Genomic DNA, 26,914 nt, shown 5'->3' with positions numbered 1-26,914 from the left:
TCAATCCGCTACCCTGTGATGTGCGAACTGGTGTCGAATGCTGTGGGCGACTATGCCAAGACTTTGGATTTCGAAAAGTGTGGCCGTCTGGCGGGTCAGCCCGCTTCCAAGGTTGGCTTGAGTGATCAAATGCAATTCTGCCGATGTTTGCCCGCATTGCCCATGCGGGAGCCCTGATTGACAAGGGCCTCTTACCACTTGCATCTTCAATATCGTTCTCCACCTGGACTATGAACAAACGCGTCAATCCACAGAAATGTGGAAGTCACTGTTAAAATATCCTTTGGTCCGTTGAAGCAAGCATGTAAACCTTGGTTCAAGATCGTTCTCTCATTGTGTGGTGTTGTGGTTGATTAGCGACTCATTAACGGAAACTCGTGATACAAGGGCTTCACGCCCTTTCGTTGCCACATGCGTCGAATTGAACCATAGAATGACATAAACCACTTCCAGATGGTAACAGGGCGATGTGACATTTCATGAAATCCAAGACAAGCCATATACAGGGCCGAGAACTGCCCAACATCACAATCCTCTTGCGCTCGCCAGTCCATTCTTCATCTCTACGCCAATCGAGAATATTTCCTAGTGTGCCTTAAAGAAACTGATTGCTATCATGTCGGACACTATCGCCTGGACTGAAACCAAAGCATTGTCTTTCGACATTTACGGCACATTAATCGACTGGGAGAGTGGCATTGTCTTTTCAGCGCGCGCCACTGCACTAGGACCATTCTTGCCACAAGACCGCAAACAACTATTACTAGACATTGAAAAACATGACACCAAGATCCAGAGGGAAAACCCCACACTTCCTCAGACGAAAATTATCTCTGCCGGGCTGAAAAGTTACGCCCAAGAACTCGAGCTCGTCCAGAAAGGCAGCCTGAGCCAACAACAAGTTGATGAAGCGGCAGACGCTTATAGTCAGCAAATTGGCTCCTACCCTGCCTTCGCAGATACGGTGGCTGCGATCCAATCTCTCGGCAAGCGATACAAGTTGATTCCGCTCTCGAACGTCGATCGCTCATCGTTCGAGAAGACCCTGAGCGGTCCATTGAAGGGCTGCCATTTTGACGCAATCTACACAGCAGAGGACATCGGCTCCTACAAGCCCGCTGCGCGAAATTTCGAATATCTTCTTGAGCACGTTCGGACAGAATTTGGATTTCAAAAGAACGAATTAAGCCACGTAGCGCAAAGTCTCTTCCACGATCATGAGCCAGCCAAGAAGTTTGACCTCCAGAGCGTTTGGGTAGACCGTTCGGGCTTCATGGGAGCACAAACAGCGAGATCGGACGATTTGGCGAGCGAGTTCGGATTCAAGCTGAAGGTGCAGAGTTTGGGAGAATTGGCAGAAATCGTAGAAAGGGCATTTGCTAAGGCCGCATGATTTCATCTCATCACCCGTGACTTTCGAAAACATCAGATTTAGAGCTGCAGTCGAGATGCATTTACAATTTCAGCAGGACATGATCTTGGACTTATCGATATGTCAGCTTTTGAGATGCACGAATGCGAGGACATGCTAGACGGCCGACAAATTCACTCCTTGCACCTGCTGATCCGTGACGCCGAAACACCAGTCCAAAGTTTGCGCAGAGCGCCCGACAAATCACAACTTGTTAGAAGGATACATGACTTCATCGCTGCCAATAAAGTCCTCCTTAATTGCCCTCACGCTCACGAACCTGGACAGTAGATTGGCCGACCCAGCCTTGTCGTTGGTTCCGGAAGCCCTCGCGCCTCCAAAGGGTTGTTGCCCGACCACGGCGCCAGTCGACTTACAGTTCAAATAGAAGTTGCCGGCCGTGTTCCGCAATTCCTCCTCGGCAAAACGTAATGCGGCTCGGTCTTGCGCGAAGACGGCGCCTGTGAGTCCATATTCGGAAGTTGTGTCGATGGTCTTGCAAATGTCCCCGAATGCCTTCACGGAATCAGCGCCGACGTGATCGTCATATACGTGAATGACGAGAATCGGACCGAAGAGCTCGGTCGTGAAAAGTTTATGTTGAGGGTTCTTGGTGACATATATGGTCGGGTGGATGAAATAGCCCTTGCTGTTATCGTGCCTGCCGCCGACGATCAATTCTAGCTCATGATCGTTGTTGGCCTCGTCAATGGTTTTGGAAAGCTTCTCAAAGGAACCTTGATGAATGACAGGACCGATGAAGTTATCAAATTCTTCTGGTGAGCCTATTTTGAGCTGTTGTACCTCTGAGACGAGCATTTCCTTGCACTCCTCCCATGAGCTTGCTGGGAAATATGCGCGCGAAGTCGCTGAGCACTTTTGGCCTTGGTATTCGAAAGCGCCGCGGATAGTATTGATTACAGCGTTCTTAGTGTCTGCAGAATGATGTACCAGATGAAAGTTTTTTCCGCCCGTCTCACCAACAATACGAGGATAGCCTTTGTATCTGCCCTCTGCCGTGGCCTGTCCAATCTGTCCATAAAGCGATCGGAACACTGCGGTAGAACCAGTATAGTGCAGAGCGGCGAATTCTGGATGCGCCAACACTGTCTTTGTAACTTCCACAGCGTCTCCTGGCACAAATTGAATGACATTAGGAGGTAGCCCGGCTTCGAGTAGAATCTGGTACAGCAGCCAATTCGAGGCCATAGCAGATGGCGAAGGTTTCCAAAGGACGACATTGCCCATGAGTGCTGGCGCTCCTGGCAAGTTGGCAGCGATCGCAGTGAAATTGAATGGGGAGACTGCGTATACGAATCCTTCGAGCGGTCGATACTCGACTCGGTTCCATACGCCAGGGCTGTTGTGCACCGGCTGTTGAGCATACAACTCTTGCGCATATTGCACGTTGAAGCGCAAGAAATCACACAGCTCAGCTGCCGAGTCGATTTCCGCCTGCCATGCATTCTTCCCCTGACCGAGAATTGTTGCTGCCATGATATCATATCTGTACTTTCCACCAACGAGATCAGCTGCTTTCAAAAAGATCGCCGCCCTGTCGGCGAATGGCATCTTCTCCCATGACGCTTTTGCGGCGAGGGCATCCTCGATAGCGTCCTTGATGTGGGCTTCAGTGGCACCCGACCATTCTGCAATTACTTCTTGATGGGAGGCTGGGATGGGCTGAGAAGACACTGAGGATGTCCGGAGATGTTTGCCGCCAACAACTATTGGTACTTGCAAAGGAGCCTGCTGCCGTAATCGTTCCACAGCAGCTGCGAGCTTTTTGCGGTCAACCGATCCCGGACGATAGTGGTGCTGTGAAACGAGTCAGAAATGTTACTTCAGCACAGACGGACTTCTCTGATGACTGGTATCAATCTGCAAACTTACGTTGGGCTCGTTCTGCACCGCGGGTATCTTAAAGAATGCCAATCCCGCTGCGCCTCGTCTTTGTATGTGCGTGGAAACGCTTGCTTTCACGCACCTACTTTGCAGTACTGTTCGAGACATCGCAACTGTTTGAATGTCAAACAATAAGATTGGAATCGAAGACAAAATGATTCTTAAGCACCTGCAATTTGCTCCAAAATAATATCCCAATGCCTTGTCGAAGCAAATGTCGAACCGGCTACCATCGGCTCTCCAGATATCAGATAAGAGCAATGACGATTGTGGGGTTCACAACGGTAACTCACGGCGGCGGCCGCCGCCGCGCTGGGCAAGACTGGCCAGGAACGCGTCGGTCGCGTGTGTGATATACAGCATCGGTGACCTGCATTCTTCATATTTACACTCATAGTCCACTACCGTTTGTTGGAACACAGGAGCCGATACAAAGCGAAGCTTTCAGGTCTTGAGTTCTGCCAATACTCAATGATTCTATCTACTCCGAGTCGTGTTGTAGTCAACCTGGGAAGCTCTGCAATGCTATCATCATCGCAGTTCCATCATCATCAAACTTGGCTCTTCCAGTAAGTTCTTAACCCGCTCCGCACACCTTGCACATTCTGCCCCGTCCACAACTCGGTGATCTGCTGACCAACTAAATACCAATTCTTCTCGCTTCGTCAATTGGCCCTGCCCATCAAATGCTGGTACTACCCTGCTCCTTCCGATGCCCACAATAGCAACCTGTGGCTCCGAAATCACTGGCGCGACCACGCCTCCGCCGACTGAGCCGATATTTGATAAGGTAAAGCTGGCACCACCAAAGTCGGTCGGTGTAAGCTTGTTATTCCGCGCCGCTTCGGAGAGATTGCGCATCCCGAGCGCGATCTCGGCTATGCTGAGACTCTGGACTTTGCGTAGGACAGGTACGACGAGGCCGGCTGGGGTGTCTATCGCGATGCCAAAGTCGTGCGAGCCACGGTAAGTGAGGACAGGTTTCTTTGGGTCGGAAGTATCCAGTGAAGCATTGAGCAAAGCATGATGTGAGAATGCAATGCTCACCGCCTTGACGATGAAGGCCAGATGTGTGATCTTCGCTTCTGAGGTTGATGACGACGACGCGTTGAGTTTTGTTCTCAAAGTGCTGATAGCTGACATGTCCGCCGAGCAGCTGTACAAGAAATGCGGAATACTCAGAGATCGTGTCATGACCTTGAACATCGCGTTCTGTACCGGAGTGAGTGGCTGAGTACGATCTGGCCTGACCTCCGTATGCTCGATCGTGCTCGTAGGGACCTGCTGTGATCGCCTTGCAACATGATTTTGGACATCCTCCTTGAGTACACGTCCGTCCCTGCCCGAGCCCTTAATGTCCGCTATTTTCACGTCTAGCTCCTTTATGAGGTGTCTCACTGCAGGCGTCGCAAGAGAACCCATGTCACCTCTGCTTGGTCTTGAACCATTGTTTAGTGGTCCTCGTTGGCTCGCCTCACGCTGCGTAGCTGCAGGTGGAGATCTGGGACTATCGGAATCCTTGAGTTTTGTCGGACTGCTCGCAGCGGGGGCCTTGGAAGCGTTGTGATCGTCGCCCAATCCAACATCGACAGCAGTATTTATATCTTCTTGTATGTCGAAGTCAACGAGTGGCTTGCCCGTAATAGCCATATCGTCTGGCTCGTAATGTAAACGCTTGATCACTCCATCAAAAGGGCTAGTGATCTCAACACTGGCTTTGTCGGACTGCACTTCGCACAATTTGTCGAATTGCTCGACGCGAGCGCCCGGTTGAACGAACCATTGTATCAATTGACATTCTGTGATGCCTTCACCAATATCGGCCAGAAGAAATGGTTTGACCGTATTCGCTCGTCTCGAAATGTGAAATTGACGCCGCGACAATGACCCGGAAATGCATAGAACTTGGCTTGCTCGTCTGAGCGCAAACGAGGATGCTTTATAGGCATTCATGATGTTTATAGAGATATCTACGTTTGAAGACAAGTACGGACCTGCGGAAACCTCTCCTCGCTCGTACGTGTCTGTGTACGTTGACTGTTTGCGAGCTTCCCACGGATTTCAATTCATTTGAAGTCGTGTTGTACCGTGTGTAGCCGGCAGAAGCCTCAGGCACGCAAATTTGACGGACTTGAGCCGACCCGTCACCTACTGTAGAGGAATAGCATCGGGCCGCTATCACTACATTACATTACCTCCCTTCCGAGCTGTAATCTATCTTTGCCAGCCTCGCGAGCATCATCAATAGCTTTGTGCGTGGATAGCGAAATCAAGACCGCGTTGTGGCGCCGTCTGCACTGATATTAGACCATTTTTGCTGTGTCCTATGGCCTACAGGCCCGCACATTGGCGCACTGCCCGCTCTCGCAGAGACATCTTGATAGACTGTGCTTGTCTGAATTCGAGTTCTTTTTTTTCGCAACACAATGCGAAGTCTCTAGCTTGCTTGTATCTCCTTGGCCTGGCGCATCGCAAGCTCACTATTCTCGGGCGCCTGCCTGAAGAGAACAATCTCACTCTGCTTGAAGTACCGCCTAGCGTCTTCGTCGATGAGCACAAGAGATAGGTAGTATCGTGTGCTGTACTTCTTATTAACGTCGCGAAAAGTCGGCGTGAGATCGAAGCCGCCGAGGAAAAGTCTGATGGGAATTGTTTCACCACGTGAAGGTGACCCATCCATGATCTCGAAACGGACCAGCGTCTCGGACTCGTTGTATTGATTTGGCGGAACTCCTGTCGTCTCTCTGCGGATGATCGACAGCTCCATATGCCTGATCTTTAATCTTACAAGAAGAAAATAGATCCTGCCAACAATGACATCCTTGAGATGATACTTGCTCTTGCTGTACTCGAACTCGATATGCAGACAGTCCTCGATGCCAACATCCATTTTGATCACACTGTTCTGCTCTGGTGGTTGCCGGTAAGAGTAGACCCAGAGGTCCTTTTCGCGTACCACATCTGCCATGCGCCGCGATACGGTGACTCGCAAAAAGTACCGCAATTTGACATTGATACCATGATATGATTCGTATGGCTTCTCCACATTTTTGAAGGCAAAAGGTAGGGTGACTGGGTGTTGTAGTTCGCCGGGCGATGCGAGCTCTGTCTGTAAGGATACGAATTCGTGGTGTGTGCCGCGGTCGAAGAACATCTCTATGGTGCCGACGAACTGGACCTTGATTCCGGTATGCTCGAGTCGCTTGCAATCTTTAGGCCGAATCGTGACTGCGCCTTTGACCGTCTCGCCGTCCAGGTAGAGCGGGCACTTCTCGCGGCGATTCTTCTCGAGTTTGACATCGACCGTTGGGCGCTGGTCGGTGTTGTCGAGGACAATGTCGATATCAAGTGGTGTCGAGAAGGAGAATAACGACATAATTTCGGTCAATGTGGGTGCTGGCGGACTCGGTGACAACGACGACAGTGATCAGCAATGCTGTATTCGTCGTGGGCGCAATGAGGAATTGCGTAGCTTCTACGTAGCTCACCTACTCATCAGCCTGCAGCAAGAATGACATCGATATGTGGCCTGAGGCACAAAGAGCGGATGAACTTCTCACTTTGCCCTATGCCTCACTCATCATGCCCCAGGGTTCCCTTCTTTACCATCTACCGGACAGAAGCCGAGCACCAACGAGCACCATGCGCCATTAGTAGATCGTAGTCCGTCGTGTTACTGTTACTCACCTTAATGGACAATTTCGTAGACGTCGCGCGTCGAAAACTATTGACCGGGATACAATTCAGTGTATCACGACGTCGCAATCTTCCGTTCAAAGACTCAGTGGTGGCTATGGCACTTGTTGTTCCACGGGTAATGGTGGAGTGACGATTATGAAGAAAAATTTGGGCCAATGGTCCCTTGTTCATGCAGAAACACACAACCGGAATTTCCAGTGCAGTCGTTATATTGTGTTTCGAAGATTATTCAGTTGACTCCGAGTCGCGATCACACGAGTCTGCTGAAGACAAATCTTGTCTAGAGATGTTGACGAGAGACAACTTCAATGCTCTGCTTGCAACCAAAAGCGTGCTTGTTATTGACGGCGCTTTGGCTTCTGAATTAGAAGAGCGCGGCCACGACCTAAACCATTCACTGTGGTCAGCCAAAATCCTTCGCGATGACCCAAGTAGCATCGAGAAGGTCCATCTGGATTATTTCCTCGCTGGCGCGGACATCGCCATCACAGCGTCCTATCAAGCCGCGCCGCTCGGATTGACCAAACACTTTGGCATGACGGAAGACGAAGGCAAAGCAATGGTTGCTCACAGCGTTGCAATTGCTAATAGCGCACGTAAAGCAGCTTATTCGGCAGGAGTCGAGAGCAATCGGCAGCTCCTCTTGGCCGGCAGCGTAGGGCCTTTCGGTGCCTATCTGGCCGATGGAAGTGAATACAGAGGCGATTACAGGCTCACGATAGAAGAACTTCAGAACTTTCATCGCCCTAGGATCCAAGCCCTCGTTGATGCTGAGGTGGACATCCTGGCTCTGGAGACCATGCCCAGCTACAATGAAATTAAAGCGGTGCTCGATCTGCTCCATGCAGAATTTCCCAGAGCCATTGCCTGGCTTGGGTGTACTACTCGCGATGTCGCGCACTTGTGCGATGGCACGCCTCTCCAAGCTGTATTGGACCTTGTTCATGAAAACGATCTCCAGATTGTTGCTGTTGGAGTGAATTGTATTGCCTCCAATGCAGTACCGGCAACACTACATCACCTCTCACAGATAACACATGTCCCACTCCTGTGCTATCCTAATTCCGGCGAGGTATGGGATGCCTCGACGAAGCGATGGCACACTGAACCTTCAGATTATGATGCGCAAGCCAATCCGAAGTCAGAACAAGCCGACAGTCTCGTCATGCTTTGGATTCAGAATGGCGCACGACTTGTAGGAGGCTGCTGCCGAACCGGCCCAGCCTTTATCAAAGCTCTTCGCGCAGATCTCGACGATAGTCATTCCAAATGAGCGAATTACTTCTGTTTACAGCTTTTGGTCATATCTGAAAGGTGTTCATCCCTTGTATCAACCTTGCAGTAGCTGCAATTGCGTGACGCGGACCCCGCGGTCAACATTATCATGAAGTCACGCCATTGCTGAGAGTCGGACGATTGATATATATACAGATACCCGTCCCAGTCGCAAGAAAGAACCATCACAATCACAACTCATTCGAGGTCGTCGCTCTAATACTGTGACGCTATAATCCATTCTCTAAACAAACATCGCAAGCTCACTAGTGTACATCATCAACACAATGTCGGGCACAGCGATCCAACAAAACATATCCGCTTCGAGTGAGAAGTACTCTTCAGAATTTACTAAGGGCAACCTGGCACTACCACCAGCCAAGTAGGCTACCTGTAGGACACCTATACTCGTGCTTTTCTCTAACCAGCTTCCAGGAAGTACCTCGTTGGTGCGAATTCACCGTGCGCCGGCTTCTGCATTGTGATGACCAGCTCATAATATTTTAGTGACTTGCATGGACGCCCGTATCGACCCGGCGGCTGCTTTCGGTATCGACCTTGGTGACGCACATGTCATTCGTAACGCTGGAGGCAACGCAAAAGACGCTCTCCGTTCCATCTTGATCTCTCAGCACTTGCTCGGGACCCGCGAGATCATCTTGGTCAAGCACACCGATTGCGGGATGCTGACCTTCACAAACGCCGACGCTCTCCAAGTCGTGGCCGGCAATGTCGGCGCGGGTGTCCTCACCTCGACATTCGACTTCCAGCCTTTCCCAGACCTCCAACAGGGCGTGAAGGATGATGTCGCATGGCTCAAGAGCCACAGTGCCTTGGTCAGGGACATTGAGATCAGTGGATGGGTCTACGATGTCAGGACCGGCAAAACCACCCAGGTGGTTTGAGATTGTACCCCAACATTTATGCGAATGTTAATTACGTCGAGCGATACTTCTCGAGCTCCAAACTCACTGGTTTCTAGCAGAGTATGATACCTGCGAGGCACGCGTATGACACGTTGTGCAACACCCTTGTTGATGCGACTGCAGTAGAACAAGAGTTTCCGCCTGCATTGGTTTGGGGTTGATTAGATCCATAGTCTCACAGTGCCATCAGCTCCTGCGCTAATGGCCCAAGCTTCGCTGGGATGCCATTCAACATCCAGCACACCGAGGTCACTTTTGATCCTGTGGCCTTTGAGCACTTTCAATGGCACCACAGTAGCATTCTCGAGACTGTCACCCATAACCTTGCCGTGGAAAATTTGTAGGCTTCCGTCATCACTGGCGTCGGCGAAGAGTGGCAGACTGGGATGGAACTTGACACTTCGAATAGCTTTGGAGTGGTATCGCAGGGTTTTGTATGGGGTGCTGCCAAGGTCAAGGTCGTGCCACAGGAGTCGCTTGTCATAGGATGACACTAGGAGATTGGATCCCATGGGATGCAGACTGATCGAGCTGATCCAGCGAGCTCCAGGCTGCAGCTCCTTCTGCATCTTCTGCTCCTGAAGGTCGTACACACGAACTCGCTGTCTGGTAGCGACGAAGAAGAGAGGCTTGCTCGGATGGAAACACACGGTTTGCGCAAGTCCCTTCAATCGTCGGAATGGATGTTGAGTTTGATGCTTGCTCAGGGTGTGGATTGCCACGGCTGTAGAAGTCAAGGACGAAGATGGGGCTACAGTTGAGAAGTATTCGCCTCGACGGTGCCAGGCGAGCGTCTTTGGCGTCGAGCGGAGGGTCAGTGTCAACAAAACACCCTTCTCCTGCAGAGATGCAGGGGGCCGTGCCCAAACTGCGAATGATTTTGCCTTATCGGCAGACGACGTGGTCGAACTGGCAGCATAGCCGTATCCGGCATCAAGAATATCTCGACTCGCCATTTCGATCTCAGGTGAACAGAGATCTCCCTGTGGAATCATTAAGTAAACAGTGTCACCACAGCATGCCCCGATGATCAATGCGTTGTTTCCGGGTCGCCAAGTGACGACGTTGACAGTGTCGGTAGCCGAGAGCTTGACACGTAGAAGTTGTCGGCCTGTCAGCAATTCCCATACTCGAACTGTGCCATCATCGCCACCAGAGGCAATATACTTTCCACTGGGGTCAATAGCCACGCTCCTCACGCGGCCATCATGACCTGTATATGTTGTGGCACATGTAGTTGGAAACGGTTTCAGCTCGGAAGGATCGGGCAGTTTGGGCAGAAGTGATTCGGGGTCAATGTTCAGCTTGCCACGACGCACACGAGGAGCAAGATAAAGATCCAGACACCGTTCGAATTTCTCTTTGATGAGTTGGCCATATCCGGGAACCTTTCGTAGGGAAGAATGGTCTTGGGGCAGAAACTTTTGCTCACGGTCCTCCTCGTCCTGCTGTTCCCAAGCCTCCCGCTCTTGCTTGTCAGGAAGGTATTCCGGGGGAGGATGGTAACTCTCTTCATAGCCAGGAGGCGGCAATTTCGGCGCCGGAACGTTCATGGGATGATCAGGCTTCGGGGCTTCATTTGACCAGATGTCGTAGCTGGCGAATTCCTGCTCGGCCTCCAGCTGTTCCCGCTCTTCTTCGGTTGGCTCGCGGAATGGTTGAATTCTTCCTTCTTTGATGGCCTTGACCATCTTCATGACACGTTTATGCTCGTGCATTGACGGCACAAATCGACGCTTTGGTTCAGGAGCAGCGGTCAAAGGCATGATTTCCTCCATGCCTTTTCCGGTGAAGTATTCTACCATGTCCGGATATGGATCATAGCCGTCGCCAGGAGCCTCGTTACGCGTGAGCTTCTTCAAAGTTTCAAGCTCCTCTGGTGTAAGCTGCAATGGTTTACCCGTGGACGGATCAGTGAGACCAGTCCACCCCTCGGGAATGTCGATGCTGTCCAGAAGTGAATCTAGTGCTTCACCTTTGGCAGGTCTAGCGATGCGCCGTCCATTGATATCGTAGCCGATATGAGGATATGCGTCGTAATATGACATCGGAATATTTCCGATCGTGTTTGATGTGATCGCAGCGTCTGAGTCGTCAGAATCGTACACTGGGTCGATCTCATTATACACATAGCGAATGTTGCCGTTCGCATCTTCATCGATCCTGAAATTCGGCTCGCTTTCTACGCCGCCGTCCAAAGCCTTCACAGGCGTCGTGGCAGTGATCGCGACCATATCTTTGGCAGTCTCACTACCCATGAATGCTGTCGACTTTGCTCCATTGCCAATGCTCTTGGATCGTGCGGACGGTACGCGCAAGTCACCTTCATCTTGTGACAACGAGTCCTCATCGCTCCCAATGTCATCGTCCTCTTCATCCTCTTCCTCTCGATCCTCTAAGTCGTCACCGTCCTCGTCGTCCGCATTGGAGTCGTCTGAAAAAGCGCCATCCAGAGTTCCAGTGATATTAATGTCTTGATCAGAGTCATCGCTCTCTGGTCGCAGTATCTCGACCACTTTGCGCTTCTGTCCGGCCTTTTGCGCCATTGTGTGTAATGTTTGTCCGAAACAATGTCCAAGGCTTATACGATCTTGTCTCTTGAGCAGCCAAGATTTCAGCAGAGCTCCAAATTTTCTCTAGCGTCAAGCGTGATAAGATAAGATTTGCATTATCCAGGGTTGCCCAATCTAATCCCACTCGGACCCTAGATTCACAGCACCTACAGAACAACGAATGTGGTTGGGAAGTGATGATAGATGCTCCCCGATCCTCTCAAGATAAAATGTCGCAGCCTGTAATCGATTGGGCAGAATTGGCACTTCACGTAAGGTTTTGATTACTTGAAAATTATTGGATTCGACATCTTGTAGAGGGTCTGGCTTCTTGCTGACGACTGGACAATTGATTATCCTACAGCTGCCACAAAAGCTTCGGGCTGCTAGTGACATGTAACAAGACGCGAAAATGTTACTTAGATCATCGGAGTACGCGCATTCAGCTTCGGCAACATGGAGGCGGTACAAATCTACCCACTCATGGCGAGACATGCATCTACTGCTTTGCCCACGTTCCCTGACTGTGACCTCACAACATCTTCAATTACCTCCTTGTCCAGATTCGGAAACATGGTTTCAAGTGTTCTATAGCACGGTCAGCCAGTGGAAAAAGTCGGGATCGATAGATCAACCTACTCCACTACAACTTTGTGTTCTTCGGCCTGTACGCTTTGAGCTTGGGATGCTTCTGCGCTAGCCTGTCGTGCTGCAGCCGCTTCAGCACTATCCTGATGCTGGCTCGGTCTCCTCGATGTCAGGGGCCGTTCAGTAGATTTGCGCCCATCCCCACTGCTCCTGTGTTCAAGTGGCGGGACTGGGCTCAGTCCACGTCGAGGAGAAGAGCCTGGTAATGGCGTGCTTGCTGGCTTGAGCGGTGGCTGAGGCGCAGAAGGTCCAGCTTCCTCAGAGAACATCCGCCCGATCGTGCTGAGCGGCTTTTGTATCGTTCTTAGGATACCAATCATCGCATCGTTGTTTTCGTCTACGGTGCTCCGGCCTTTGTCCGATGGCTGTTGGCTGATGGCGCGTCTGGCGGATGACCGCTCGCCCCCTGCGGGAATTTGAGTAGAACTTTCTGGCCGCTTCGGCAATCTCTTCTCGTCCAGGTTCTGTGGCGGGCTTGGGTCAGGGTCTGAATGGCTTTTGATCTCATAATCTTCTGCTCGATTCTTCTCCGCTATAAGACTAACAGCTTGCTCAACGTTCCTCTCAAACTCTTCGTTGGTTATCGTTAAGTTCGTCCTGTCCAAATTTTCAATGAAGCTGACCACACCCATTAGAGACGACATGTAATACCCGGCTTCCCCCCCCAGCTTTTCCTGGTTACGGAAGCGCCAGATGTATTGAACATTGCTGACTACATGCTCAGGCCGTGCCCTGAGTACGGTGTAAATAAGCAATGGAACGAAAGAATCTGCGGATTGATCGGCTTTGGCGCTCCGGAGAAATCCAAAGATCACTTTGCAGCAATTCAAAACGCAGATCACTTTATCTCTTGGTGCCCGATATGTGTTGATCTTGAGAAGTTCTTGCTGTGCAAGAGACAGGAACTTCTTGCCCTTGTCACCTACGGCATTAATGTCGAGATGCTCCTCTCGGATCCAGCCATAGATGCGGATCTTTTGCGCGATGACATCGTCGCGCTCGACATCTTCCTGATGCTGCCCTCGACGGCCTGGGCCTTGTGGGTTGGCGGCATCTGCTTGGGATCTCCCAGCCCTTCCACTTTTCCGAGGGCTTCCTGCGAAGGGTGCAATCGCGGGCGAGAAAGTTTGCGAGTAGAGACGATTCATGACAAGCTTTTCCATGCCTTCTCTGGCGTTGTCGAATTCTGCATCCGACACTGTTCGCCACACCTCACACTGTCCCATCTTCTTGGTGATGAATTCCAGAAAATCGGAGATTATTTTCACCTGTTCGTGTACCATCCACTGCTTCTTCGCGAATTCGGTCAGGAATGACCGAAGGAAGCGCGCAACTGGATCTGCAGTTCTGTGTCTTAATTGTTCGAGAAATCGGTGGAAGTCGAAAGGAAGCGCTGGCTCGGGATCCGGAGATGGTGGTGGCGGCTGGAATATGGAAGCTGTTTTATTGCTTCTGATGGATTCTTGATCGTCGGCACAAACTCGCGGGACACTGCTACTACCACCAGTAATGTCCACAATGGCTTCTGTGGAAGCAATCGAGCGAGACGGAACTGAAATAGATTTGTGTGCATCGAGCGCGAAAGGTTCCTTAGATTCGAGACTGGAGGTTCGAGGGGGAAGAACAAGAGCAGATTGCTGCCTTTCGAGCCGTGGTGACATAATTTCTTTCTCGTCCATACCGCCCATACCATCTTGAAACTGATCCATGATGTTTTGTATCTCAGCTCCGGTCGCTTCTCCGGTGTTCGCGCCAGTAGAAATCTCGAGCCCCTCAATTTTGTTCATCGCCAGCTTTCTACTTGAGATCGCATTGGACATGCTGTCCTTCCTGGGCGGTATTGTGAGAGGAGCGAGGCCAGATGATGCTCCTTCAGCTTGTATAAGCGGAGTTTCTTCGACGAAGGGGTCATCTGGGTCGTTTATTAACTCATCATCTGCAGGCACCATTGAAAGATCTTTGCTTGCGTCGGTACGCCCTGCTCGCACGGGTAAAGCATTATCTGCAGCGATACCAGTCGCAACACTAGAATCGTTATGTGTCTGTTCTGTGTCCTCCTCTCCTGGTGTGTGAGCAGATCTACTCGCTACACTGCCTTCTGGGTTTGTTTCTCCAGTCTGAAGGGCTACAGTCTTTTGTTCAAGACGCAGCCCATTTTCATTCTCTACGAGTGTCGATGCTTGTGCCCCACCAATCTCCGACAACCCCGTTCCCTCTATCAGCTCTGTGCTCGATGGATCTGCAGTCTCTTTCAATTCCGGCGCCACTGCTTCCTTGGGGTGAACAGCAAGAACTAGCTTCCCATCGGACGCAGGAGGAGCAACATTTTCGTGCAACGACATTGAGTGCTTCACCACACTTTCTGTAGCAGCAGCAGATGGTGGCAGAACATTGTTTGTGACAACTGGCGGCATATATTCTAGACTTGTGCTGGGGAGCCCTTGAGTCTCAATCGCCTCGCCAATTGGCTTTGACTGGCTGCGGTCGTGGTCATGGTCGGGAGCAGAAGCTGCCTCCAGCGACGGCGCGGTCACGGAATCATTTTCGCGGTCGGCTTGTGCTTCTGCTCGGGAGGCATCTGTGTCGGACATGAAAGACGAGCTCGAGCTTTCGTCCGAGAATTATGGGCGTGTTGTGTCGTACAGCATGCTTTCGATCTCCGGGACCTGGATTCGTTGGAACAGACCAAAGGATTCACAAAGCATTTGACATGAGATTCCAAGAGTGGGAGAATGCTTTAGTTCAAATCGTCTACCACGACTTTGTGTCTCTGGAGTCGGTCGTGAGCATTGCGTCTTCGTTGTTAGTTGTATGTCACATGATTAGCCGCTTGAGGGCTTCGAGCTCTCCACCTGCAGGTGGGCAGGGCTGACTTTGGACGTGATGTTGTTCGAAAGGAAGCGCCATAACTCTCTCCTCGCACTTTTCTTCACTTCTCTTCACTGCATCATCAGGGCTAGTCGCCCTACACATTCGTTCTGTAAGGATCACCATGTGCGGAATATTCTGCTCTGTCAGTCGACACGAGTTTACTGCGCCGTCGCCAAATCTACGCACCCTTCTCGAATCGCGAGGCCCGGACGCGTCGAATGTGATAGAAAAAGTCTCTCAGCCTACGAGTGCAAGCCTATCACCGGTATGGCTTACGTTCCATTCGACGGTCTTGTCCTTGCGAACCGAAATTGTTGTCGACCAACCGTACTCTGCAGGTGCCTCGGGATCGGTGCTTTGCTGGAATGGCGAGGCCTGGGCTTTCAGACATGTGCCAATTAAGGACAGTGATACCTCAGCGATCTACACACATCTGGATCAAGCTTTAGACATTTCTCAAGAAACTGATGCATGCGGCATGCTTGAAATGGTAGCCCTTACCATGGCACAGATCGCAGGTCCCTTTGCCTTCGTTTACTATGACGATCGCAGCGACCGTATCTTCATGGGAAGAGATTTTCTTGGACGCAGGTCGCTCGTGTATCAGACTACTCCCAGAGGAGATATATTGCTGTGCAGTGTTCCTGATTGTGGCTTAGGCGGTGTATGGACTGAAGTGGAGGCTGACGGGATATACTGCGTTGACCTGAGATCCCACTCCATGCCCGAAGAGCTCCACATCAAGGGTCAAGTCCGCTGGGGCGGATTTCGAGTCTACAAGAAAGCCTACGTTCACAAGGATGCTAGTGATCTTGCATGCTCATCTGTAGGTCCGATCGTCCCAGAAGGTAAGCGTAGACTCACGTCAAGGTAGGTCATCCCGCATCTTTCGATGAACAGGCTGATTCCAAGTACAATCCCATTTTTAAGCGCCAATACACCTGCTGTATCCAAGCTAGAGTCACTGTTATACGCATCATTACGCCCGCGTATCACTGGAATTCCAGACCCACCGCAAGCACAACAGGGCATCAATGTTCCAGGAGTCCGAATTGCTATTCTGTTTTCAGGCGGGCTCGACTGTTCGGTGCTAGCAAGGCTCGTTCATGATTTGCTACCAGCCAATGAAGCGGTAGACTTGATCAATGTTGCATTCGAGAATCCTCGCGTGCACAAACTCGCTAGAGATAATCCGTATGAGGCGTGCCCAGATCGCATCACTGGTCGAGCTTCATTCGATGAGTTAGCCACCGTCTGTTCCGATAGACAATGGCGTTTCTTAGCCGTCAATGTGCCTTATTCGGAAACACAACAGCATCGCCCGGAGATAGCAAATCTCATGCACCCACACAATACCGAGATGGACCTGAGTATTGCATCTGCACTTTATTTTGCCGCACGCGGCTCTGGAACTCTGGCACGGCGCTCTAATCCAAAGCCTAGGGCTTACACGACCTCGGCACGAGTTCTGCTCTCCGGATTAGGTGCCGACGAGTTATTTGCCGGCTACACTCGTCACGCTACAGCATTCAAACGTGCCGGACATGTCGGATTGCTAGACGAAATTGAGCTTGATGTTGGTAGGCTCGGGAAACGTAACCTTGGACGCGACGATCGCGTGATCAGCCATTGGGGACGGGAAGCTCGGTTTCCATTCCTGGATGAAGAGCTAGTTGCGTGGGCTTTATCCGTCCCACTGACCGAGAAATGCGATTTTGGCGCTGAAGACACAGAAGTAGAGAACGATGATGACAGTCGGAGACTAGAATCTGGCAAGAAAGTTCTCCGTTGCTTGGCTTGGAGACTTGGTCTAAAAGCCGCCGCTGCTGAGAAAAAGCGGGCAGTATGTCTTACATTCGGTATTTCTGTCTTGACAGATTCCTGCTCACCTTATTTAGATACAATTCGGGGCCCGAACCGCGAAGATGGAAACTGGACGAACGAAAGGCACGCAAGTTTTGTCGTGATTGTTGTTACAGTAAGTTCAATCGTATTTCTTCACTCATCATTGCACGTCCGTGATTACGAAGTGGATTGTTACGATCACTTTACAGATACTTGGGAGATGCGATGGATCCAGCACGCCTTCGAGGAGAGTTGTTGGGCGCTTTAGAGCATCGTTGACCTTCAATACAAGGCAAGTCTGAGGCCTGGCAGAATAGACAACTTCTCACAATCAAAAAAATTGTTTGCAGCACCAATTTCTGATCACGTACATAGGAAATTTGGCTACTATGGATTTGTTATTCACTTTCCGCTCGGCTGCTGCTCAACAGTGCGGAATTCTTTGTTTTCTCATCACTGACAATAGAATCATCACATGCAAGGTCTGGTTCATGTGCGTGAATCAATTCCACTCATATCCCAAGCTTAGCGCCCCCTCATCATGACTACTGCTATATTCACTCCATTCTGCAAACATATACGGCTTCATGGATTGCTTATTGTCGGCGATCGACTCAACCTGACCCAATGCGATGCATCCCTTCCCGCACAGCAGCAGTTGCGTTCGCTTAACATAGTCCAGAGCCAATATCATATCATTACTTTTCATCACCGTGCTGAGTATCGTAGATTTCGCACCGGTGGCATTATGAACTATGGCTATGCTATCATCGACGAATGTTGTCGACGTCACTTCAGGAAATTCCACACACGCTGCAAAGAAGCTCAAGTCAGCGAGCGTGCCGGAGGTTGTGGACCTGTCTTTCGAGGAAGCAAAGCTGCCCACACAGTCTTTGACACCGGAAACAGTCTTTCGCTCATGTTCCGAACCATTCGTCCAAGACAGAAAAAGTTTCAAGGCTCGCCGTCGCAATTTCTTGCCCAACTCTTTTCAGGCCAAGCACGACGAGCTCTATAAAGATGCGTCAAGCCAAATTGCCGGTATCCATCGTTCAAACCACTGGCATTACCAACAAATCATAGACGGCATCAAACTCATCGATGAGCTCGCAGACCAGGCTTGCGCAGAGATTGAACAAAATTCGGTTGAAGCAGATGCAGCGTGCCAAAAGATTGATACCGACTATGTTATCGCATTTGATAAAGCCACCCCAGCCGTCTCGCTGCTTGAAGAATACAGTCGCATCTGCTCCGAGCACAGTAGTTTGGATAAGTCGTGCAAGAGTGGACTCAAGTACAAATTCTCACATCTTGTTTGTCAAAATGACGGAGATATGCACCGCATTCATGAGGACGATTACAGAAACATGGACGAGTCAGCCCACGATGTCCAAGACGAACAGATTCATCTGTACAATGGCCAAGATCCTGTGACAGAAACGCCGCAGACGCCGAAGAGGCCATGTCCAAGTCTGGAGATGGAGGTTCCAGGAGCGCCTTCAAAAAGGATCAGACGATGAAGGCAGAGCGGCAGAGTCCCCAAACCGAGGCTACTCGAAAGGCTGAGAGACTAGAAAGCCCATGATTCAATCATGTGATTTTTCAATGCCTGGTATATGACCAAGGGTTGACTTAATTCTTGCTTTCTTGTTGGGCTTTTTCTCGCATTTGGAAGAACTTTTCAGCTGCGGCCTCTGCGCTGCCCGGCTGATTACTTTCCAGGGCATTTGATGGGTTCGGTTTCTCGGAGGTATCGTTGGGATTCTGCTGCTCGCTGATTGTGGCCGTGTCCTTTGGAACAATGCTGGCGCCTGCTTGTCCTCCAACGGCCGTCTCTGACACGGACGGAGTCTCGGTGGTGGGGTTCGCTGTGATGTGAGAGAGGGTTGACATCGTCGCGAAATCTGAAAGCTGTAGCTGAAAGACGTGTATGATGCTGCAGGAAAGCGACAATAAAACATGTATCGGGAGGTTTCTTGGTTTGATAACGCTTTGCTTATGAAATCAAGCGAACGATGGTGACGACAAGCTATCTGCTTCCGGGGCAGCAAACCCAAGTGCTGAATCAATAGTATTCCAAGGTTGGCTTCATTCCAAGGTTATATTATACCTACCTACCTACCTACCTACCCCTACCTAGGTAGATAGCATGTCAGGCCGTAGTGGGTTGCCCTACAGTACAGGCGTGGCAGGGCAGGAATCTCACTCCCGGATCGCACTTTGCGTCATGCAGGAACATGCACCAAGCTTTCATGGTGCAGCAATTTTAGGAGCGTTCCTCGTTTCTTTGTGGGGCAAGGTCCCAACGAACGGCTTTTGGTGCTGCCATGGGTCCACGGGTGACAGTCTCACTGTGGAATGTACGCGCAAGATCTTCCAAACTCTCTCGAAGCCTCAAGAGGCCATCCTGGATCACCTGGTCGATAGACCTCTTGCTCCCGGTCTCGTTCGGCGCAAGCTATCACGGATTCTGTGTCGAGAAGAGAAGCTCAAATGACCTAGAAGAGTTCTTCGAATCACGACACAGCCATGCCTGAGACTGCATCATCGGGCCAGAGTCTGATCATTTGCAGGAACAAGTGAGTACGTCGCTACATACTTTTTACACCGCCGGTGCGATCCATCGTGACTGGTCGACTGACATGAGCCGCAGACACTGGAAATACATTTCCTCTTTCCATGGACCATGGCTGCAATTACCGCTGGAGATACTCGAGTCATTGGCCCATCAGAACTACACCATGCCAGTGCCCCGAATGATAGATGCCGCTGTCTTCTATGATGTTGTTAAGATTCGTAAGCTGGTAGATGAGGCGGCGCAAGATTCCGTGCGCGCTTCGACCGGACTATCCCAGAGTGCTGGCAATAGACGCATGGACTTTCTTGGCTCAGGAGGAGGCAATTTCATACCATTAAGCAAAGAGAGAGTCTTCAAGATCCGGCAAAAAGCGGTGCGACTGTCAGCTAAAGCCTATGCGCTCGATGAGGTGGCTGCTAGCGTCGCAGTGATGCAGGCGACTTCCGCGATCGAAGACGTGGGTTCTCATGTCCTTAAGAGGGAGCCGAGCAATCTCGGTAGGCTCATCGTGGGGACATGCCGGGACGCTGCGCTCTATCTGACCGGCATTTTCAGACGCAAAATACGTACACTTTTTCCACGAGAAGATACCTTCGCGTGCCATGGCACAATTCACTACGCTCGAACCATTAAGTGAGATAATTGCTTCAACACCCATGGAGGAGCAAGCGGCACCTCTCAGGACCAGGGCACTGGTGCAAATATTCAAGGGACAATGCGAAGGCGCTGTGCTTGATTTGACGTTAGCGCTGAGGACAACAGAAGATATCAAGCGCGTCCACAAACCAGGTCAGCAGAAAGTCGAATTAGCGAGCAGATTGCGCAATGAACAAGATACCCGGCAGAGAACTCAAAAAGACTGGCGATCGGCTCCTTTTCAAAAAGAGGAAGAACAACCACGTAGCCTAGAGATGCAGCTTCTGTTCAACCGTGCTGGAGCTTATTTGACCATTGCGTGCGACAATGTCAACGCAGCCCTAGACGGCCTCCAAGAGTATAAGGCTTCGCAAGGGCCGAATGGGCGGACAGGCGAGGATTTGAAAGCGCAATATCTGCGCCTAGAGGCCAGGAAGAAAGTCAAGAGCTGTGCGAAAAGGGCTTTGAAAGATTACACCGCTTTCCTGTCGCATTTCGATTACACGCCCGGTCTATCTATTCAGACGGCCAATGAAATTTGGCAACAAGTCCACACACTCGCCAATCGCCAGAAATCTGATAGCTCTACTTTCAAGCGTCGTCTGTCAGACTTTGATCCTGGTGGAGTCATTGAAAACGCGAAAGTCCCCCTGACGGTATCAACATTGGTGCGCCAGGGAGCGCATATTACCGATGGCTCCGCACAAAACGATAATAGGTGGTCCCAACTCCCGATTCCCAAAATTTATCGTACGAGCGATCTGTTCGCTGAGAGACCGCCTGCTGATCTTCCACATCTCTTCACTCTGGACACAACCAATGCAGCTTTAAAAAAGGAGCAAGGCCAGGACTCATTCGGCAACCGCGAAGCTGTGACCTACCACCCGCTCCTGACAGATGCGTTACATTCGCTTCTTCTCGCCCACGCACTCGTTCAAACAAATCCAACCGAACTTCTTCGGTATGCACACAATGTTGCAAGATTAGTACGCATCGCTGACGGTTATCCTCTGTTTCACGCCGCGCGGAGTCCGGCTCGCGCTGATTGGGTCGAAGTTCTGCGGAGAGCAAGCAATTGGGTGGGATTATCATCATCATGGCAAAATCTTTGTGCTCCTGCACCGTTGCCAGGTGCGGGGGACCTTTGGGTCAAGAGTGGGCTGTGCCAGGGCGCGCATCGGCCACACATGACATCGAGACCAGGGAGTAGCCAAGAAGAGGAAACGTTTGAGCAAAGGCGCGAACGTGTCAAACGAGAGTCCATTATTGATGCTCTGTCCGACGACCGCGTCGTAGACGAGGTGTCATTCCAGCGGGCCGTGCTAGCACGAGAGACGCGTGCGCGAGATGATGAATGTAGAGACTCCGCTTCACAGAAGGACAAACCAGTAGAAATTGCTAAACCACACCAAAAATCTGCAGTTTCGAATCGACCATCATGCCTTCCGTCCGACAAGAGCGGCCCTCCCTCGCCCTTACAGTGGTCCCAGGACGAATTTGCAAAGGAGTATCTCATCTCGACTCAACGCGCACATGCAATTGCCAGATGGATCAGGGAGTCGCCACTGTCTTTGACTGGTGCTGGAGGCGTGAAAAAGAAGCGGCCTGCGCGTCAAAGGAGGAAATCTATTCCGATAGTATCCAATGGAGCTGCGGCCGACACAGCCAATGTACGAGCAATGGGTGGATTGAGCATCGTTGATGCAATGGGAGTAGATGACAGGCCCGATTGATAATTCAGAGATATGTGTCATGAGAGGCATCGCTCGTGCGTTCCAACCCATCTTCGTGAGCATGCCCATCTCGTCATGACCTCTCTAACGGCGACGATGAGTGGCACCTTCATCTACTGGTCTTCATCATCACCCGATTGCGATTGGCCGCATTTCGTCGCCACGACTGTCATGTACCGTTAATTTCTCGTTCCCTTGTTGTTGGAGAATATGCAGCTGGCACTGTCTTGCGGTGCGAAATGCAGAACTTGACTTTCGGAGTTTGGCCGCCGCTCAAGCAGCAATTGATGCGTCCTCCTTGCCGTCTAAGAAGCGTTCACGCTGGCTGCGGAGTTCTCTGATGACCTTCTATATGTATGTCAGCAAGAGTTTGCCTCCGCATCGAGTCAATCGATGAGGGCATTTTGGGAGCCAACCGCTAGAGCTTCTGGGTTTACACCATTTTCGATGAGCGATACGCAGTGAGCCAGCACGTTGCGATCTAGTTGTGTGTTCTGTACATCATCGAGTGAGATTAAGTAAACATCAACATCATGCGTTCTTTAGATGCCAAGCAAATCACAGCTACACTAGGCTGGAGCACGTACTCACCAGCAAAGTGGAGATCTCGTGGAGGATATCAACGGTTTCGCGCGCCGCTTTGCGTTTGTCTTGCTCCGCAGTCGGGCCAGGCATCGCGCCGGAGGAGCTCGAGTTTATTGTTCAGATTCGGCAGTGGACGAGAGTAGTGTGATGAGAAAGCTCGAACACAACAACAAGGACTTGGTAATCTAAAGCCGTTGCGGCGTGGTTGGTCGACGCTGGAAAATGAGCTGTGTTGGCGTCGCGTGCACTCCAATCTCGGCCACTACTGCACGTGCATCGTCAATACACACCCCGGCTTACCTAGGCATTGTATGTTGGCACGCATCGCAGATCTTTGAAACGCCTGTACTATTCACATCCTGGTACAATCTCAACCGGTAAGCCGTCGTTAAAGGGACACAGTACGAAGTGAATGCCGTGGAAATAAAAACAGACTGTTATCCACAGCGCTACTAGACTTCATCAACGGCTGCCACCTCCGACTCTGGCCATGGTAGTCTGAACAAGTTTCTCTCATCTGGCTGCGTGGTTCCGAGCAAATGGAAGCCTACCCAGCTCATTATGTAGAGCACAATCTGCCACTGCTGCTCGTGTCTGGCCTTGCTAGCAGTGGCGATGGGACTGAAGGGACGTCAACAACGCTGCCCAAGCGACATGAAAGCGGCACACGCATCATCACCGAGTCGCCCAAATGCCAGTCGATGCAACTGAATTCAGCCTTACGTGCCATAGATGGTTCTAATGAGCCATGCAACACGCTGGCTTTGCCCGGACCGGCGGGTATCATGCGATACAAGATCAAGACGGTCGGGAGATCGTACATGCTACCTGCTCGCAAAGCCGCTCCAATGCCACAATCCCCTGGTGCCGATGGTCTCACGCCGCGAAATACTGAGCTCCATTCGCCGCTTTCGCCATTGTCTTTCGGCTCGCCGATATTTCCCGATGGCATCATGACACCGGCTTGGTTTGCTAAGCATCAGGGAGATGTCCCGGCCGTGTTCCTCGCTGTGTTCACTTTCGATACTGGCGAAGCTGCTGCGAAAAATGACGAGCTGCTCAAAAGCGACATCAACGTAATCCGAAATGCGCTGAACCGGTCTGGATTTCGCACAAGGCTTGCAGTAATCATGGTCGGCAATCAAAGCATCCTACAGGCTCCAGAAATTGAAGAAAGGCTTGCGTCAATTCGACGAGCAACGTCTTTGGATGCAAAAACTGGTATCTTCTATATGCCGCCAATGCCTACACAGTCAGAATGCACAATCTTTGTGCAAAACACAATGCTTGCACTTCAAGCATCGTGCGTTGAGTATTATCGTGACTTGAGCAAGCATGCACGACGCAAAAAGGCCCGCAGCGGCACGGCGCCACAATTGCTGTCTCCGTTGGTTGGGGCTGCCCAATCGACCTCCACCTCAGGATGGAATGTTCGCTACGAGATCAAGCAGGGGGCTTTCGCTGAGTTCAGGCAAGAAATGGACGTTGCCGAGCGACATTACGCTGTCGCGATTGAAGAACTCCTTAGTCCGGAAGGAGGGGTGTTCGAGACCACAGTGAATTGGTCCCCACGCTGGGATGAGGCTCGGCTTCTCTGTGACAGTCTGGCCATCCGCGTACTCCGCTGCCATTTATGGGTCGGGAGTACCACAACGGCGGTACAGTTCTGGCAGACTTATCGTGTCCGCATGAAGCACACAATTGATCAGCGAGGAAAAGGCTCTCTGACATACGGCTGGGAAGCTTGGGAAGCTCGTTGGGCAAGCCTCATGTCGGAGCTGATACGACATTCCGATCTTCAGAGCTTGAGGACACCCAATAAAGAGTCTAGCAAAGAAGCCGGGCACGAGATTCCTCTTACAGTATTCGTCGCCTCCGATAGAACTTCAGCATCAAGCGACCGAACCCTGCCATTTCATATGCTTCACCATCCGGGTTACTGGTGGCAACTCGTCACCAAAGGCATTCGATCTAGATGGACGAGAGCATCCGCAATTCCAGCTGAAGATCGCATTCCGCCTTATCAATCACCTGCATCAGCGGTCGTGCATCGTGCAAAAAACTATGACACATATCTCGTTCTAGAACCGTACGAGGAAATCCCTCGATCTGGTGAAATCGGTTATGATTACTCGGGCGAACTCAAAAAGGCTTATACTGCTGCAACTACTGAATTCGACGCGCGAGCCCAGCATCGTATGAGCGAGTACTTACGACTCGAACTTGGGCGTGATCTTGTCCGAGCGGAACGCTATCAAGATTCGATCAATGAGCTTGCAGAGCTTTGGACCTCCTGCCACTGGCGGCACGAAAATTGGCAGGGTCCGTTTGCTGATCTCACACGCTTGCTTTTGACGAGCGTGCAGCATGAGAAATCTGCTCAGCATGCAGCCCTGGTTCCAGCGCTTACATGGGAACTTCTGAGCATCGCGGGTGTTTCGTCGCCGAAATCACCAAACATGTCTGACTGTTTTTCCGGATGGGACCTCCAGCAAGCCGTAGACGTACAGCTGGATGCTCGATCTCGTTTGAGTCCGATTAGTATTGCATCTGCTTTCAAGGTGGAAGAGGGCTTCGTGGGCGATCTCATTCAATGTCAATTAACGCTCAGATACAGTTCTCCGCCAGAATCGGAGCCAATCGTTCTAGGGCACTTGATCGTCAGCTTCGGAGAAAGCCACCAAGTGATTGTTCGACACAAGTCTACGGGGACAACGACGAATCACACGGTCTCGTACATTGCAGAATCAAGCACGAGTCAAACTAGCAATGTCGAAGCATTCGCGGACCTTAGCTTTGCGCCATCGCAGGCGCGGAGCATCACGTTGCCGGTGATTTTGCGTGAAGCGCAAGTTCTAGTTGTCTCGCAGATTGAGCTACACCTACTTTCGGACAAGTATCATTTGACATATACGAGCTCTTCAGAATCTATCAAGCCGAATCAGCATTGGTTCTTGCAATCGGATGATCAAGTGGAAAGCATACTGCTACCTCACTGGGATCTCCAACTACTTAACGTGCTTCCAAAGCCTCCCAAAATGGAGATACACGTACACGACTTTTTCGAGGAATATTGCACCGACGAGTTGATTTGCCTATCGGTTGAGTTGATCAATCGCGAAGCTGATTCAATTCACGCCAGTGTTGCATGCAAGGTCATCGGAGCCGGCGGCGAGACTATACAGGTGGGATGGGACGACATCGAAAAAGCAGAACCATTGCAGTCCATCACAGCGATGCCATCTGGACAGTCGATTTCGTTGAAACTTTACATCCCAGCTCCGAAGGATGCATCGATCTTCACACTCACGATTGACGCGCGGTACACCTTGGAATCAGCAGTCAACGAAGCTCTGGTCAAAAGCCACAGCGCGGAGCTGAACTTTGTCGCACCGTTCGACGCATCGTTTACCCTCGGTGCATTATTACATGAAAGCCCGTGGCCAAGCTTCTTTGACCCGAACAATGACAGCAGCGCAGCAAATCCGGACGGGATCATACAGCTATGGAAACTCACGTCACAGGTCTTGTCCACGGCGAATCGACCTGTTCATATCCATGAAGTTGCAGTCCTTGTGGAAGCCGTCGAGAATGCTGCCTCTTGCGATGTTCTCAGCACGGCCGCTGCTCTCTCTCGGGAGTCGCTCGCGCCAGGAGAGACGATCTCGCCGGCTTTTCAGCTGACCACGCAAAAATACTCTCTAGACGATCGGCGCAACACTTACCTTACTTTAAGTCTCGCAATCACATGGAGCCGGCAGACGGACAGCGATCAGAAGGCGCAGACCGTCATACCAATTCCGCGGCTCTCGATTCCCGCCTCGGAACCACGAGTGCTCTGTACTGTGGCAGACCCGGTCCTGCCGCACACCGATCTCACTCTACAATATACTCTAGAGAATCCTTCATCGCATTTCCTGACTTTTGCGTTGACCATGGAAGCTAATGAGGATTTTGCGTTCAGTGGCGCGAAATACCGTACGCTGAGTCTCGCACCCCTAAGTCGACACCTTGTTGAATATCACATCGTCTTGCATGACCAGTCGGAGGCTGGCGCGGAAGGTTCAGTGATCCTGCCGAACCTTCAGGTGGTCGATTCGTATTACCAGAAAAATTTGAGAATTCAGCCTGGGACGGAGCGTGTCAGGCTGGATGACAAGCGGAACCTATGTGTCTGGACTGGTCCGAGCAGATAGCGATCATGAGCAGTCCCCAATCCTGGAGATGCGCAAAGAACCAGAGCTCCTTAC

At 51.1% G+C, this 26,914-nt stretch overlaps 15 protein-coding genes across 15 annotated transcripts; 9 read left to right on the top strand and 6 right to left on the bottom strand.

Annotated features, from left to right (window-relative positions):
* Positions 1-616: 616 nt before the first annotated feature.
* On the top strand, positions 617-1,393 carry K489DRAFT_313674 (HAD-like protein; the record flags this gene model as incomplete). Its single annotated transcript, XM_033600959.1, has 1 exon — positions 617-1,393. One exon carries the CDS (start codon positions 617-619, stop codon positions 1,391-1,393), a length of 777 nt encoding a protein of 258 aa, XP_033463582.1.
* Positions 1,394-1,615: 222 nt separating this feature from the next.
* K489DRAFT_312069 (delta-1-pyrroline-5-carboxylate dehydrogenase 1) lies at positions 1,616-3,424 on the bottom strand (the record flags this gene model as incomplete). Its single annotated transcript, XM_033600830.1, has 2 exons — positions 1,616-3,229; positions 3,305-3,424. The coding sequence occupies 2 exons, from the start codon at positions 3,422-3,424 to the stop codon at positions 1,616-1,618; spliced, it is 1,734 nt and encodes a 577-aa protein (XP_033463581.1).
* A 423-nt stretch (positions 3,425-3,847) lies between these two features.
* K489DRAFT_312560 (uncharacterized protein) lies at positions 3,848-5,269 on the bottom strand (the record flags this gene model as incomplete). The annotated part of the gene is made up of 1 exon (XM_033600875.1): positions 3,848-5,269. One exon carries the CDS (start codon positions 5,267-5,269, stop codon positions 3,848-3,850), a length of 1,422 nt encoding a protein of 473 aa, XP_033463580.1.
* A 484-nt stretch (positions 5,270-5,753) lies between these two features.
* On the bottom strand, positions 5,754-6,692 carry K489DRAFT_407271 (vacuolar protein sorting-associated protein 26; the record flags this gene model as incomplete). Its single annotated transcript, XM_033607347.1, has 1 exon — positions 5,754-6,692. One exon carries the CDS (start codon positions 6,690-6,692, stop codon positions 5,754-5,756), a length of 939 nt encoding a protein of 312 aa, XP_033463579.1.
* Positions 6,693-6,878: 186 nt separating this feature from the next.
* K489DRAFT_118836 (Homocysteine S-methyltransferase) lies at positions 6,879-8,547 on the top strand. Its single transcript, XM_033598952.1, has 2 exons — positions 6,879-6,943; positions 7,001-8,547. The coding sequence occupies exon 2, from the start codon at positions 7,185-7,187 to the stop codon at positions 8,286-8,288; it is 1,104 nt and encodes a 367-aa protein (XP_033463578.1). The 5' UTR covers positions 6,879-6,943; positions 7,001-7,184; the 3' UTR covers positions 8,289-8,547.
* A 30-nt stretch (positions 8,548-8,577) lies between these two features.
* K489DRAFT_311984 (carbonic anhydrase) lies at positions 8,578-9,195 on the top strand (the record flags this gene model as incomplete). Its single annotated transcript, XM_033600824.1, has 3 exons — positions 8,578-8,672; positions 8,726-8,739; positions 8,798-9,195. 3 exons carry the CDS (start codon positions 8,578-8,580, stop codon positions 9,193-9,195), a joined length of 507 nt encoding a protein of 168 aa, XP_033463577.1.
* Positions 9,196-9,377: 182 nt separating this feature from the next.
* On the bottom strand, positions 9,378-11,450 carry K489DRAFT_312194 (BOP1NT-domain-containing protein; the record flags this gene model as incomplete). Its single annotated transcript, XM_033600845.1, has 1 exon — positions 9,378-11,450. The coding sequence occupies one exon, from the start codon at positions 11,448-11,450 to the stop codon at positions 9,378-9,380; it is 2,073 nt and encodes a 690-aa protein (XP_033463576.1).
* Positions 11,451-12,241: 791 nt separating this feature from the next.
* Positions 12,242-14,203, bottom strand: K489DRAFT_313295 (uncharacterized protein; the record flags this gene model as incomplete). Its single annotated transcript, XM_033600928.1, has 2 exons — positions 12,242-12,356; positions 12,408-14,203. The coding sequence occupies 2 exons, from the start codon at positions 14,201-14,203 to the stop codon at positions 12,242-12,244; spliced, it is 1,911 nt and encodes a 636-aa protein (XP_033463575.1).
* A 1,155-nt stretch (positions 14,204-15,358) lies between these two features.
* Positions 15,359-16,256, top strand: K489DRAFT_376964 (N-terminal nucleophile aminohydrolase). The gene is made up of 3 exons (XM_033604044.1): positions 15,359-15,887; positions 15,947-16,113; positions 16,162-16,256. The coding sequence occupies exons 1-2, from the start codon at positions 15,409-15,411 to the stop codon at positions 15,960-15,962; spliced, it is 495 nt and encodes a 164-aa protein (XP_033463574.1). The 5' UTR covers positions 15,359-15,408; the 3' UTR covers positions 15,963-16,113; positions 16,162-16,256.
* Positions 16,083-17,524, top strand: K489DRAFT_376963 (asparagine synthase). Its single transcript, XM_033604043.1, has 2 exons — positions 16,083-17,130; positions 17,186-17,524. The coding sequence occupies exons 1-2, from the start codon at positions 16,180-16,182 to the stop codon at positions 17,252-17,254; spliced, it is 1,020 nt and encodes a 339-aa protein (XP_033463573.1). The 5' UTR covers positions 16,083-16,179; the 3' UTR covers positions 17,255-17,524.
* Positions 17,525-17,887: 363 nt separating this feature from the next.
* Positions 17,888-18,652, top strand: K489DRAFT_367733 (uncharacterized protein; the record flags this gene model as incomplete). The annotated part of the gene is made up of 1 exon (XM_033602885.1): positions 17,888-18,652. The coding sequence occupies one exon, from the start codon at positions 17,888-17,890 to the stop codon at positions 18,650-18,652; it is 765 nt and encodes a 254-aa protein (XP_033463572.1).
* A 652-nt stretch (positions 18,653-19,304) lies between these two features.
* K489DRAFT_376958 (uncharacterized protein) lies at positions 19,305-19,898 on the top strand. The gene is made up of 2 exons (XM_033604042.1): positions 19,305-19,711; positions 19,786-19,898. Exon 1 carries the CDS (start codon positions 19,360-19,362, stop codon positions 19,627-19,629), a length of 270 nt encoding a protein of 89 aa, XP_033463571.1. The 5' UTR covers positions 19,305-19,359; the 3' UTR covers positions 19,630-19,711; positions 19,786-19,898.
* A 366-nt stretch (positions 19,899-20,264) lies between these two features.
* K489DRAFT_376956 (uncharacterized protein) lies at positions 20,265-22,423 on the top strand. Its single transcript, XM_033604041.1, has one exon. The coding sequence runs from the start codon at positions 20,313-20,315 to the stop codon at positions 22,077-22,079; it is 1,767 nt and encodes a 588-aa protein (XP_033463570.1). The 5' UTR covers positions 20,265-20,312; the 3' UTR covers positions 22,080-22,423.
* Positions 22,347-22,883, bottom strand: K489DRAFT_376955 (mitotic-spindle organizing protein associated with a ring of gamma-tubulin 1). Its single transcript, XM_033604040.1, has 2 exons — positions 22,671-22,883; positions 22,347-22,573 (listed from the first exon to the last, which is right to left on the bottom strand). The coding sequence occupies exons 1-2, from the start codon at positions 22,752-22,754 to the stop codon at positions 22,466-22,468; spliced, it is 192 nt and encodes a 63-aa protein (XP_033463569.1). The 5' UTR covers positions 22,755-22,883; the 3' UTR covers positions 22,347-22,465.
* A 320-nt stretch (positions 22,884-23,203) lies between these two features.
* On the top strand, positions 23,204-26,860 carry K489DRAFT_312516 (uncharacterized protein; the record flags this gene model as incomplete). The annotated part of the gene is made up of 1 exon (XM_033600871.1): positions 23,204-26,860. The coding sequence occupies one exon, from the start codon at positions 23,204-23,206 to the stop codon at positions 26,858-26,860; it is 3,657 nt and encodes a 1,218-aa protein (XP_033463568.1).
* Positions 26,861-26,914: the final 54 nt, after the last annotated feature.

This window comes from Dissoconium aciculare (genome assembly GCF_010015565.1).
Source record: "Dissoconium aciculare CBS 342.82 unplaced genomic scaffold K489scaffold_2, whole genome shotgun sequence".
In the NCBI taxonomy this organism is placed as follows: Eukaryota; Fungi; Ascomycota; class Dothideomycetes; order Mycosphaerellales; family Dissoconiaceae; genus Dissoconium; species Dissoconium aciculare.
The sequence above is the reverse complement of the archived record's forward strand: the minus strand, read 5'-3'. Positions and strand labels throughout refer to the sequence as shown.